The sequence below is a fragment of the Calidris pugnax genome, unplaced genomic scaffold (genome assembly GCF_001431845.1).
Source record: "Calidris pugnax isolate Ruff unplaced genomic scaffold, ASM143184v1 scaffold30, whole genome shotgun sequence".
Lineage (NCBI taxonomy): Eukaryota > Metazoa > Chordata > Aves > Charadriiformes > Scolopacidae > Calidris > Calidris pugnax.
In genome coordinates this window covers 897954-910369 of record NW_015090776.1, presented here as the reverse complement: position 1 = coordinate 910369, position 12416 = coordinate 897954, and the positions used below count along the sequence as shown (strand labels likewise).

The 12416-nt window shown below is 39.7% G+C and overlaps 1 protein-coding gene across 2 annotated transcripts in view; it reads right to left on the bottom strand.

Moving 5' to 3' along the window:
• The window catches only part of RGL1 (ral guanine nucleotide dissociation stimulator-like 1), a 112369-nt gene that overhangs the window by 30099 nt on the left and 69854 nt on the right, over nucleotides 1-12416 (bottom strand). For both annotated transcript variants that reach the window (XM_014948322.1, XM_014948328.1), the window contains one exon: nucleotides 10854-10928. In XM_014948322.1, coding sequence (XP_014803808.1) covers nucleotides 10854-10928 — 75 coding nt within the window. The remainder of the gene's footprint in view (nucleotides 1-10853; nucleotides 10929-12416) is intronic.

Sequence of the window (12416 nt, the reverse complement as noted above, 5' to 3'; positions counted from 1 at the left end):
GGGTTCTGTGAAAAAGCAGTCTGAGCCTGCTTAGACTCTAAGAAGTCTAACCCCCATGAGCACACACAGTTAGTGAGATTGCCTCATCTGTGAAGATAAAACCCTAATCATGACACGTGTAGCATGGGCAGCATTATGCTGCCAGCGCCTGGTATCAAGCTTGAAGCACCAAGATAGCTGAACCCAGAAAAGAGATTGGTCTTGCTAATCTCAGGAAGAAATGCGTAACAAAAATATATCAGCAGAATCTTGATTTTACCCTTAGCCTGAAGACAAGGAGAGCCTGTCAAATTATACCATGCAAAAAGGTATCTTGGTCATACTGGTGGTGCAGGAAAAGGATGCTTAAGGAGATATAGGAGTGTTGGATCTCATACAGGAAAGTTATCCCAGACCTTCTTAAACACATGCAGCTAAAAAGACACCAGTTATAGAGAACTGCCCATGGACAACCCTTCTAGAGGCTGAGGGGGGGTGCAAGGAAGCCAGAGCTGATGAATCACTGTGGCTTCCTCTCCTGCCTGAAGCAGAGGGAAGTGATCTATTGATCTGCTTTTCCTGATTAATGTAGGTTTTAATGCACACCCACCTATTAGATTGGTACTTAGATACTGCACAAACGTATGCTTACGGGAATTTCTTTAAATCCCATTTTAGCAGGGATTTTTCATCGCTTCAAGTTGATTTTGTAAGACAATAAGACAACTACAATTTATGCTATGGCTTTCCAGAAATAATATTTCTGGAAATATTGTTGACAAATTTCAACTAAGTGTGAAAAAACTGGAAGAAGTCTGGAAAAATACTCCAATTTCTTCAGTTTTAAGAAAATTCAAGCCTAGATAAAAAATAATCAACTTTTTTTTTCTGCTGCAGAAAGAAGACGACTATGAAATCTTTGGCTCCAATTTCTTCAGTTTTAAGAAAATTCAAACCTAGATAAAAAATAATCAACTTTTTTTTCTGCTGCAGGAAAGACTATGAAATCTTTGATTCTTCATAGCAACAGTGGTAAATTTCAGTAAAACCCTCTAACCACGAGTATTCAGTTAGAGACACAGATGTGTCAGCTCACAGAGCATCTGTGCTCTGTACTCATGATAATCAGACACTTGGCTTTTAAAATTCAAATCCTCAAACACATGGATGTAGTGGCTCTGGGTCTATTGCATTAATAGCTGCAAAATAGAAAGGGACAAGCCTGCCAGGAGGACCTCGCTCAATTTATAAAATCATGAGAAGAGTTCAAATATGAACCCAGATTTCACATGTAGACAACAAGGAACCCAAAAGCCAACCCAGAAAGCTCTCATATCAGGGCCACATACAAATACTGGCACATTTGTTCTGCAAGTAGGGAAACCACAGCAGTATCTGGTTAGCTCAGCTGCCCAGTAGCACTCAAAATAAACCAATAGTTAAGAAAGAGTAAAGATAGCCTCTCCCATTCTCCTTGTCCCGTTTTAATCATAATGGTTTTTTCCTCAATTAATTTTTAATTGCACACAGATGTCATTTTACAAGTCCTATCCCCTTTAGTCTGTTGTTTCTTCTGTTTCCTTCGCTGATATTGTGGCAGCTTCAAAGTTTCAATTAGAGAGGGCATTTGGAAAGCTGTCAGTAATACTGTTTGGTTAGGCTTGCTGACAGGATAAACTCTGGAATTACAATTTTGAAGCTACAAAAAGTATTTACAACCAAAAACTAACATACAAACACCTTCTGGATTTCAGGTTTCATTGCAAACATAAAACAGAGATCGTGCAGCTCGGAAGGCTCTCTTTAGATTTGAAAACTCTTTTGGACTGAATTTCCACAGCTCTGCCCAGGCAGGCTTCCACTGTACATACAACAAGTAAGGCCTTCACAGTTTAGGCCAGTGGTGGCCAAACTTTATCTCCAGAGTTTCAGGGCCACTTTTCTCAGTCAGGATAGGTGCCACACGACAGCCAGCGCTGCACTACCACCACAATGGTGAAGCCAACAGTGTCAGCCCAGCTCCACATCCCAAGCCTGAGAAAGGCCATAATGGACAGACGCCCACATTGATGCTCTGAAAGCCCCTCTCCATCATCCTGTCTTCTCACATTTTTAGTTGTCTACTGTAGCCCCACACATACGCAGAATGCTTCATCACAGTGGCATTTAAGTCACAAACACAACTGTCCTATGTCTACTATATTTTCTTTTTTTTTTCTAGCATGGGGAGGGGGAACACTGTACCTCAGTCCATGCCCTAATATTGTATTTTCTCATGCTCTGTACCCCCCTTTCCACACCCACATCACATACTCACCATCATCCCTACTGTCTCCACCACCAAAATCTAGATTAGGTATTCTTTTCTTTTGAGCATTTACCAGTTCAGCAATGATATGGAAGAAGCAGTCTCCTGGCAGGATAAATTCTTGTACTAATACTGTTCACACACTCCTTACACTAAGCTCAGTTTCCAGAGGCTTGGTTGATGGCCACTTTCATAAGCTGAAGAATAAACAGATCTTTAGACAGACCCAGTCTCGCAGAGCAGGGTGAAGAGTTCACAGCCATTACAGACACTGTTTTTTGCCAGCAAAAATTTCATTTCAGTCAAGAGGGGAAAGAAGAAAGAGGAAAAAAAAGGTACACTGTGCCCTAGTGACCTCCTATCGCCTGAGTGTTTAATTGGTGTGTCAGGGAGGAAAGCTTTCTGAAAACAGGCTGGAGAATTGCCCATATCTTGCAGTAGCTTTACATTTGCTGCCCTTGAGAAGAAACTCCCTGTACTCAATAGACCCACAGACAGATAGGAACGGGAGCCTTCCAAGATCTCTGACAGGAAAGAAACATCACAGACTACATTTTTCATGGGTTGATTACGAGCTATAAATTTTTCCTTTCCTGCCTATAAGAAAAATTTTTTAATGTTTAACTCCTGTCCTGCCAACTATAAATTCTGGGCTCTGTTCAGCGATGCTTTCAAGTTTCACACCTATCAGAAATTCTTCTGGCTTCCATACCAGCTTTGCTTGAACCCATCTCTGAAGGTTTCAGTCTCCAAAAAAATCTATCTGTGGTTAGGCAGAAGCAGCGTTTCTGATTCTGTCATTTACAAACTGAGAACACAGAAAACTACTCAGCCACTCACATTTGTCCACAAGCTACCACAGAACGTGATAAGGCTGTGGCAGCTCCAAGTCTAACATCTCTGCCTAAGATGAGCTAGCAGGGCACAGAGGAGGTGGAAAATGAGGCCTTCATACCACATAGCCACAAGTTATTCAATAGGTTACATGGGAATTCAGTGTAGTCTTTTCTTATCTGGGAAGACAGCTATAGTACTGGTCCTGAATAGGTCCTGTATACGAAGTAAAGAGATCCTTTCTTGCCAAAAAAGCAAAGCAGTATTTTCTTTCTTACCACAATTATTTCTAAAGTGTGAGTAAAAGGGAATCTCAAGAATTAAGGAGAATAAGGAGAGCCTCAGTTGCAAAAAGAGATGACTGATTTCTTGAGAAATTAGACAGGAACACGCACAAAGCTATCTGTAATTTGCCAAACACATACTTAAGACCATCCGTGGAATAATCTTTACAGTGAGATATTCCCTCTCTTCCACTGTCCATGCAATAGCTTTCAGGCTTGCATATGCAGACTAAATTCAGCCGGCTGTATTTTCTCAGTTGTGCTTGTTAAACAACAACATGGGCAGTTAAATCTCAGCTTTGAATCAGGGCTAAAATGTATGTAAACTGCAAGCAAAGGCTGATCTAAGGGTAGCTTCTCACACCCAGTCCATTTGTAAATAATGTGTTGATGACTTCCAGTAAATGATCTGCTCTTCTTTTAATTTGGAAAGAACTGGTTGAATAGCACAGGGGGGAGGCTTTTGCTGGGGTGCATGTAAAATCGCTAAGGGAATAGCTCTGCTAGTTGTTCTCTGCTTTAATTGAGATGCCAATCAATATTTTTCTTTGCTCTTCTAATTATTCTTTTTTGCTTGGTTCTAGTTGTTTTCATAACTCTCCCACTCTTCCATTGCTTATACTGCCCTATGTTTGACTCTGCTTCTCATGTAACCACATTGGTTTCTGCTGTTATTTTAGCTTAATTGGCTTTACTGGAATGAATGCTGATTGTTGCTCTCCCAAATGCATCTTAACTGCTTCCCACCATGGATTTCCCAGGCATCAGAAACTTCCAGCCAATTTTCCTCCATTTGTCTCACATTCCTTTGGTGCCTGTTCTCCTGGAGTACAAAGTTTCAGGACCAGTTTTATTTCTGCAGTACTGTAACTGTTCATACTGTTTTCCAGACAGACTGTTAATGTCAGTAGGAAACAAAAGACAAGTTTTCTGTTGGGAAGGCCTAAATGCACAAGAAGTCATGGGACAATGTTTGTTTATCACTATGAGAAACTCCAAATGCTGCAGCATTACATTACAAACACATAGAATATTTGCTTTTTTAATGCTGAAGTCAATGGGTAAACATGCAAGACATGTAATGTGGTAATTTTCTTTATGTGAACTGTTTTACCCAACTGCTGTGGAATAAAACTAGGAAATTTCAGTTTAGCTTTGAGTAGCTCTGTCTGCAGTTTTCAATCACACCACATTCCAAGTTTTAATAACAAATATATTCCACATTTTTATAATAAAGCAGATGCAACTAGGAGCAAGACAACAAAAAAAGCCCCAAGTATTTTGATTCATTTTTGTGGCCTGTCATTCATCTGAGGGAGAGCACCACCAGTTCACTCCAAATCAGCAAACCAAAGCCAGTAGCAGATAGAAACCCCAACCTTATACTCCAAAAGGAGGCTTGAAAAGACTTTTACTGTTACTCAAGCTCATTTAGGATTTAAAAGCCTCAGGACTAAGCCATGACAGTGCTCGGGACTGCAGAAGAGGAGAGTCTGAGGGCTTAAAGCTATTTTACTTTTTTGTACTGTATAAACTGTTTTTGCTTCTCATTCAGATGGTCCAACTCCAGTAAGAATCCTCCCTTTTACAGCACTGGGGATGCCAAGTATACAATGTAGCAGGAAAAAGAAAATAAAGATAGTTAAAATCCCCATTGAAACATCATACTGCAACCAGGAGACCCGTTTTCCAGTTCTACTGCTTCCTCTTTACTATCCTTGAGAAATATAACCTAGACTGGGATTTATAAAAGCTCTTAAACTTTCTTTGATTTCATCAGAAGGAGAGATGTAAATGAATGGATCAGAACACAGCTCGCTGTTTACGGCACAGGATTTCCTTTTCATCACCTTTGCCCTGGTTGTGGAGTCTTACCAGCTGCAAACACCAGAGTTATTGCTGTGTACAGGGGGAGACAGCACACTTTCTCCTCTCCCTGTTATATTTACCAACATGTCTGAAGGGTATCTTTAAAGAAAACACACCAATATTAGACCTCTGGAAAGCAAACAAACAATCATGGTCCAAGTCCATGGACCAATATGGCAACATTGTCTGCCTTTTGAAAAACCTGTCCCACGGGTAATCTTGGGTTCATACTACTACATTTTTGAGCAAGGTTTTCAAGCAATTATATGCAGTTAACATTAAACTAGTCTTCCCTGAACACAAACATTGCAGGCAAGCTTGAACCACCAGGCTGGACATTTTTCCCTGTGTGTGCTGAACAGGAATGAATCACTTCTGGGACCTTCACAGACAGATATCTTTAAAACTCATGGCCACAAGCTCAGAACCTTTTATCCATGAAGCGTGATGTGCTGCATCAGCTCTCCAGGTCTCGCATGCCTAGCAAGTCATCTCAGTGACATGGCTTCAGCACTGTTTCAGACCCTCACATTACTCGGGGGCATCTCAGTATCCAGTGAAGCTAGTGACTTCTAAAAGATAGAAGCAGCTATTATATTTTATATTTCAAAGGCTTTGTGGTTCTTTCTCTGCCCTCAACCAGCTCCAGCCAAGTCTTTAATGCCTAAGTTCAGGGAAAGAAGTGTTCTGCTCCTTTAGTACATCACCTCTTTAAATTTCATAGAGTCTGTGGTTTGGGTATAGTTGTCTGCCAGCACTGGATTGCCCAGAGATCAGAATTAACACCATCTTTCAGTAGGGGGAGAGAAATAGGGCACAAGTTATTTCACAGATCATTCTGTATAGAAAGCTCAACCTTTTAACAGCAAGTTAAAAGTTAACTGAGGAACTCTCCTGCTCTGAATAGATCAGGTCATATCACCAAAAGCATTGTTTCTAACTATCTTGTAGGCAACACACAACCATTTCAGGAGGACTGAAGGCCCCAAATAGCATTAGTTGCTTGGATTGCTGATCCCTTTCTCAAAATAAGGAAAGATGCTTGAACGTGACCATCTCTTTTAAGTTCCCCGTGACTGCTGGCTGGTATGGTCTCTATAGTCTTCAAATCAGACATGAGCAAGAGGAAGTACTTAATTTCTTTTTCTCTACTTTCTTCCCTCATTTGCTTTTTGCCAGGTGACGTGCTCCAAACCACCCACTATAAAACCTAACTTAAAAACCAAAGTGAATTATAGTAAAAATTGTCTACAGTTCATGTCGTGTGCTATCATACAGACCTCTCTCTAATTCTTAATGCTATTAATCATGCTGATAATTTTTCTTTGTCTTTAATGTATGTATGGTTTTATTCTGAATTGTCATGTCTTGGTGTGTTTTCTTTTTGAAAGTCAACAGAAATCTTAAGCAAAAAAAAATCGTAGCGAACACAGAGAACTCCAAAGACAATGACAACCTAACTAAGATGAAGAGGCAACTCTGTCACAGTTTGACACAAAAACATGCAGAACTGAGGAACAACACCAGGCCGTCTTGTTTATATAATGCAAGGAAGAGCAAAAAGAATTGCTTATAAGAGGAGATAGACGGTCAAGTAAGTTACTCCTTACAACTCTCTTATCAGACAATTAAGAGAGGTATGGCATCATATTTCTGGGAACACAGGCTGAAGTCCATTGAACTCAGACATTTGACTGGAGTATCTGACCTTTTCTGGACTTTATTCTTCTTTTACTTGTGATCATGAACTTTCTGACTGACTGCAAGTAGTGAGAAAACAAGCTACTGAACATGAAAAGCTAAAGTAGATCCCAATACCAAAAAAAAAAAAAAAAAAAAAGCTAAGCTAAAGCTTACAGTCACGCATGGCACTTTTTTTTTAAGCTCACAAAACTTTTGACAGTGTTCAGAGCTTCAAACCGTCTCTGTATTTTTGAAGTTACAAAATTACTGTACCTTTGTTTAATTTGTGTATTATTGAACGCAGTTTTAAAGAAAAGGGAAATAATAATAAAAAGGCCAAAAGACATTTTGTGTTAGATATAATTAAGTTGGATCCCTGTTAAAAAAGAATGATTTTTTGACCACTCCAGCAGCCCAAAAATGATAGGAGTTGTGTTTAAGTGACCAAGTGAAAATCCCCTTGGCAGAAGGGATCCTTAGAAGGCATGTTTCCGAACATAGCTGAAGTGATCTTGGGTCACTAACAACTATATGTCACTGCAACAAGTGTGAGAAGTAACTGTTGGCTCAGACCCAGAATTTGGCAACACAAGGTTAGGTTTGTAGCTCCCACAGGTCTCTCAAACGAAGCTGTGACTTAAGTGTGCTGAAGCCCTAGCGTCGGACTTGCAGGTTCTGAGTTACATGAACACCGGCTGGTATGCTAGAATAATAATAAAAGTACATATATATTCATATACACCAGACATTTTCCTTCTCAAATCATGTCACAACTCTATACTACAAGTACAAAAATCAAAGAGAATTCCAACATAGCAAGCTGTCAGCTCACAGCATACCACGTTCAACATAATATTCCTACCATAGTACCTAATATTTTGCAAAAAAATCCTCTCTTCTTTAAAGCTCCATGAGACACATAAAGAGCCATACATTCTTCTCCTGCAGTTGTTTTTAACTTCTGTAGCTTTTTTTTTTGGTGTCAAGCCTGTGGAGATGCTTAAATTGCATCCCCATTTGTAATGACCTGAATGGATTTCTAAGGCATCTGAACTGTCACAACGGGAGTCTGACGAATACAGAATATCTCTGGCAACAGCCCACAGGCTTCCCCATCAGATATTTTTCCTCTGAGAAATACAGAGTTAATGGCACATGGCTCTACTCCTTCTTCCTCTTATTTCTCCAAGTCATATAAAACTTAGAGCACAATTATATCATGTTTTTGTTCTATGAGAAAAGAGGGCAAATGCAATTATATTGGAATTATCCCAGACAAGAGAAAACCTGAACTACTAGAACTACGTGTTTCACAACAAGACTACAAAGCCAACCTCTTTTCCAGATACCACTAATTATATCTAAGAGACAAGTAGCCAGAACAACTGAGAGCAATGGAAATTTTTAAGGCAGGAAAGTGAATTAACATTTATACAGGATCTGTTAAAACATCTATACTTGACAAATTACTTTGTTGACAACCTTATTGTTGAGCTTTCTATAAATAAGTAGTTGGGTAACAGGTATCAAATTCAGACATAAATGGAATTCTACAAGGGCCAAAGGGTCAAAATCAGCTGTGCAGCCTATATTAATGAAAATTATATCAGATAAACTCATCAGAAGTTGTGTTACCACAGAAATAGGACAACAGACTCCTTCCATTTGTCAGTCCCTGGCTGTGCAGGGGCATTACATGGCAATTACATGCCAAGAGAGATGACAGCATGGATGCAGCAGGAAGCAACTAGGCAGGGGGTATATGATAAAGTATGTCTATGTTGGTAGGAAGACAATTCCATTAAAAAAAACCAAAACCCTATTCATATACACCAGACATTTTCCTTCTCCATTAAAAAAAAAAAAACCAACAACACAAATACACTCCTACTAAATGTTATTTAACTTGCATGCTCACCTCCAGGTGTAACGAAAAATTGATGCATTTTGCCCAAAGCCTGAGTGACACTAACATCAAGATTACTTTCACCCCTTTTCTCTCCAACTTGTAATCAAGTTTCTTTGGGTCCATGAAAAGGCAGTTGGAGGATTAATCCTAACACGATTTATACTGGTGAAATTACCTTTCTCATTCCCAATATAAATACTTCATCTATTTTGCTGGAAGGGTCCTGCTTTAGTTCATATTTTATGGCTGGACTGACTGAGATAGGGGGAGGTCAAATGGTTTGCCCAAAGTTGGAAGAGATCCTAAAGCTCATTTTGGATGGAAGTGTGGGAACCTCCCGGCTGCCTATTATTGCCTCTATCCACTACATAATACTGCCTTCTGGGTGCTTGTGATCAAGTTTTAACTAGCAGTTGCTCTTTGATAAGTTCTCATGGCAAAGTGGGAGAAAAACATTGATAGCTCTCTGTTACATCAGCCAGGAAAGAATCGGAGAATTGAGCTCCCATGTGGAGTCTCGTGGGGCAAGAGGAACAGCCTAAGTTATCAGAGCTTGTAGCTTTCTGGCCTTGCTAAGTGCTAAAAAAAATTAAAATTAACATGCAATAACATTTTGTTTCTAACTAAAGCCTTTGAGAATCCTGTATCGTTTACAGATATTAATTAAGCTCTACATTTCTTCTGCAGGCGAGCAAGCATAATTCATTGTGTTTTCAGAGACAGCTATTGAAACGCTCACAGCCAAGGAGCTTTTACCAATTTATCTCTGGTGGTTAAACAAAACTGTTTCCGCATGGATGACAGAAGGCAAAGCAACCCCGCTGTCTAGTCACTCCATTCAGACAGTGGAGAACTGGAAGGTGTTCAGTATGTTAATGGCACATTTCTGGACTGGCACATATTTGGACCATTTTAAGCCAGACTTGAAACCCCCTTATCCGAACACACAGGCCATCAGAAAAGCACGGAGGCAAGCAGTGGGAAGGACAAGCCCAATATTGTAGAATAGAGTGTGATTTGAATCAACAGCCTCCCTGAATCTCAGGAATGAAAACACTGCAGTGTATTTCTCTGTCTTGATTGGACTGTGTATCTCATGACAGAAAAATTCAACATTTTTATTCCATCTCAAAACAAAAAGAAACCAAAGGCTGCTTCTTCAATTACACCTTGAGAAATCAGTGCAATGCGAAAAAAAATAATCAAGGTTTTCTTAACTAATGGAAGCTGAGATAAATTCATAGAAAGAAAAACTTCAGTAATGCTGACAAGAATCAAGCACCACCACATACTGTAATCAAATATAACGACGCAGCTACTTTTTACTGCCACGATACATGCAAACCACAGATCATACAGATGTCAAAGTACAAATGCTGATGACCTAAAGGCACATTTTACACCCAGTCTGTAAAGATAAAATGCAGTTTCACATAATGCTAGGAGGATAACCAAACCGCTTTTCCCCCCCTCATTTAAACTACACTTCAAAACAAATTTGCTGTTTTTCTTGCAAATTAGGATGACTTCAGAATTTAGATTTCACTCTAAAATCAACACTGTGAATCATAGGGGCACTAATGGAAAAGATACATGCGTACACACATTGCCTGAACCAACCTCTGTTTTGGTCTGCAGATGCTGTTGTAATGCACAATAAAATCAGTCATAAGCAATAATCATTTACTGCTATAGATAAAGCAAGGGAAACAAACACTTCTTGTTTGTTTAATGAACAAAAAGTTGGCCTAAATGTGCTCATCTCATGTTTAATTCTGAGACAATTTCCCTGACAGAAAGATCTCTGGGTTGTATTATTGGGTGTGTTACAAGACACCCAATTGATATTTGGCCTTTACACCAGCTTGTTTAAGCAAGCAAATAGTGCCATGAATTTTCAAAGGAAACAACAGCTCTGCTGCCCACATCCTCCCCTAGTGCCAAATCCTGACTGGCGCTCGCTGTAACGGTGCAAAACCACACTCACCTCTTGAGGACCGTTTTGGATTCAGAGGAATTCTGGCTTCCATCTTCACAGGTTAAAGCCTCCAGGTTTCCATATCTGAAAAATGAGATAGGTGTTTAGAGGAACCTCTACTGAATAAAAGTGAAATCCCAAATACTATAATGCATATATAATTACCATAAATAACTAAAAGGTGTTTCTAGCTCAAACTACAAATATAGAATCCAACAGTTGGGCAAAATGAAGGAACTTGAAGATTATTTCATTTAGGATGAAAAAAACCCTAGAAACAGCCATTATCTTCAAAGATAATTTGTTAAATTTATATGAAGCACCTCGCATACAGGAGAAATCAACCAAAACCAGTTTCTTTGCTCACAGCTCCAAGACCCTCTCTGCCCATTTTCACTCCATCCTTTCCCAGAGCAATATTCCCAGTGTGCCACAAGGCAGTTAACACAACCACTGTGCCCAATACAGCTTCTCTTTCTCTAGTATTTGCCATTCCTTCTAACCCCAAGCGTGATTTCACACAAAGTTTTCTAGGTGGCAAGTACCCACTTGTGCCAAAACTACTGACACAGTTGTCATGAGTGGGAATGGCCCACGGCACTGGGGAAAAAGCCACTGGGAAAAAGGAAACCATGGGCACAACTCCAACAGCACAAAGCAAAATCCCTTACCTACCCAGGCAGCGCATGTGCCTTGAAGGCAGGATTATGGACTTCATTTTCAATGGGAGTGCCTATTGTTTCACACATACAGCTCCATAAAGAACTTCATGCTTCCTTACAGGCAGCTTTAATGAAGGCAGACAATTACCCACAGTCCAGAATAAGGCACATTACACATTCTGTTCTCAACTAATTGTGTCAGGCACCTGCAATTAATCTGAATAGTAAGGAGAACAAGTGCATCTTTAAGTGTTTGTGCTACAACATCCTACTAACATCAGATAGAGAAAATATAGCGGGCTGTCGGTTTGTGTCCAGAAGGTTCATGTCAGAATGATAACAAATTAATCCAAATTATTTCAAAGGATAAAAATAAGAGGTAGTTTTTTGTTCTTCCGAAGTATCAGTCTAAGGCTTCATATGTAAGAATCCCAGATCCTTACAGAAAGTCAAGTAGTGTAATTGAATTCAAGCTGTCACCAGCAGCTCTGCTAGATTGTAAATAACGCGTTTTAGCACCATGATCCATTACTCTCCTATCAGAATATCAATATATTCTGCCCTACCATGGCTCACAATCTCAGATTTACACAACATTTTCAAATAAGAACTCAAGATTCAACAATCTTATGACAAGGACTTAACACTGGACAAGTCCACTGTGGATGGGGAAACTGAGGCAGAGGGAGAAGCTTTGCATACATTCCAGTGCACTGTAAACCCAGACTAATAAAGGCAAACAAGTAACCCCTCTGATGGGAGCAGCGTAGCCACAGTCATAAGGAGGTCAGCTCGGGCTTATTTAGCCTTGAGAGTATTGCACCAAGACCACTTGCTTTATCTAAAACAGCTCATTTAAAACCAGTTCTTGCATCTCCAAGTACATTGCAGGTAGACATAACAAAAAAAT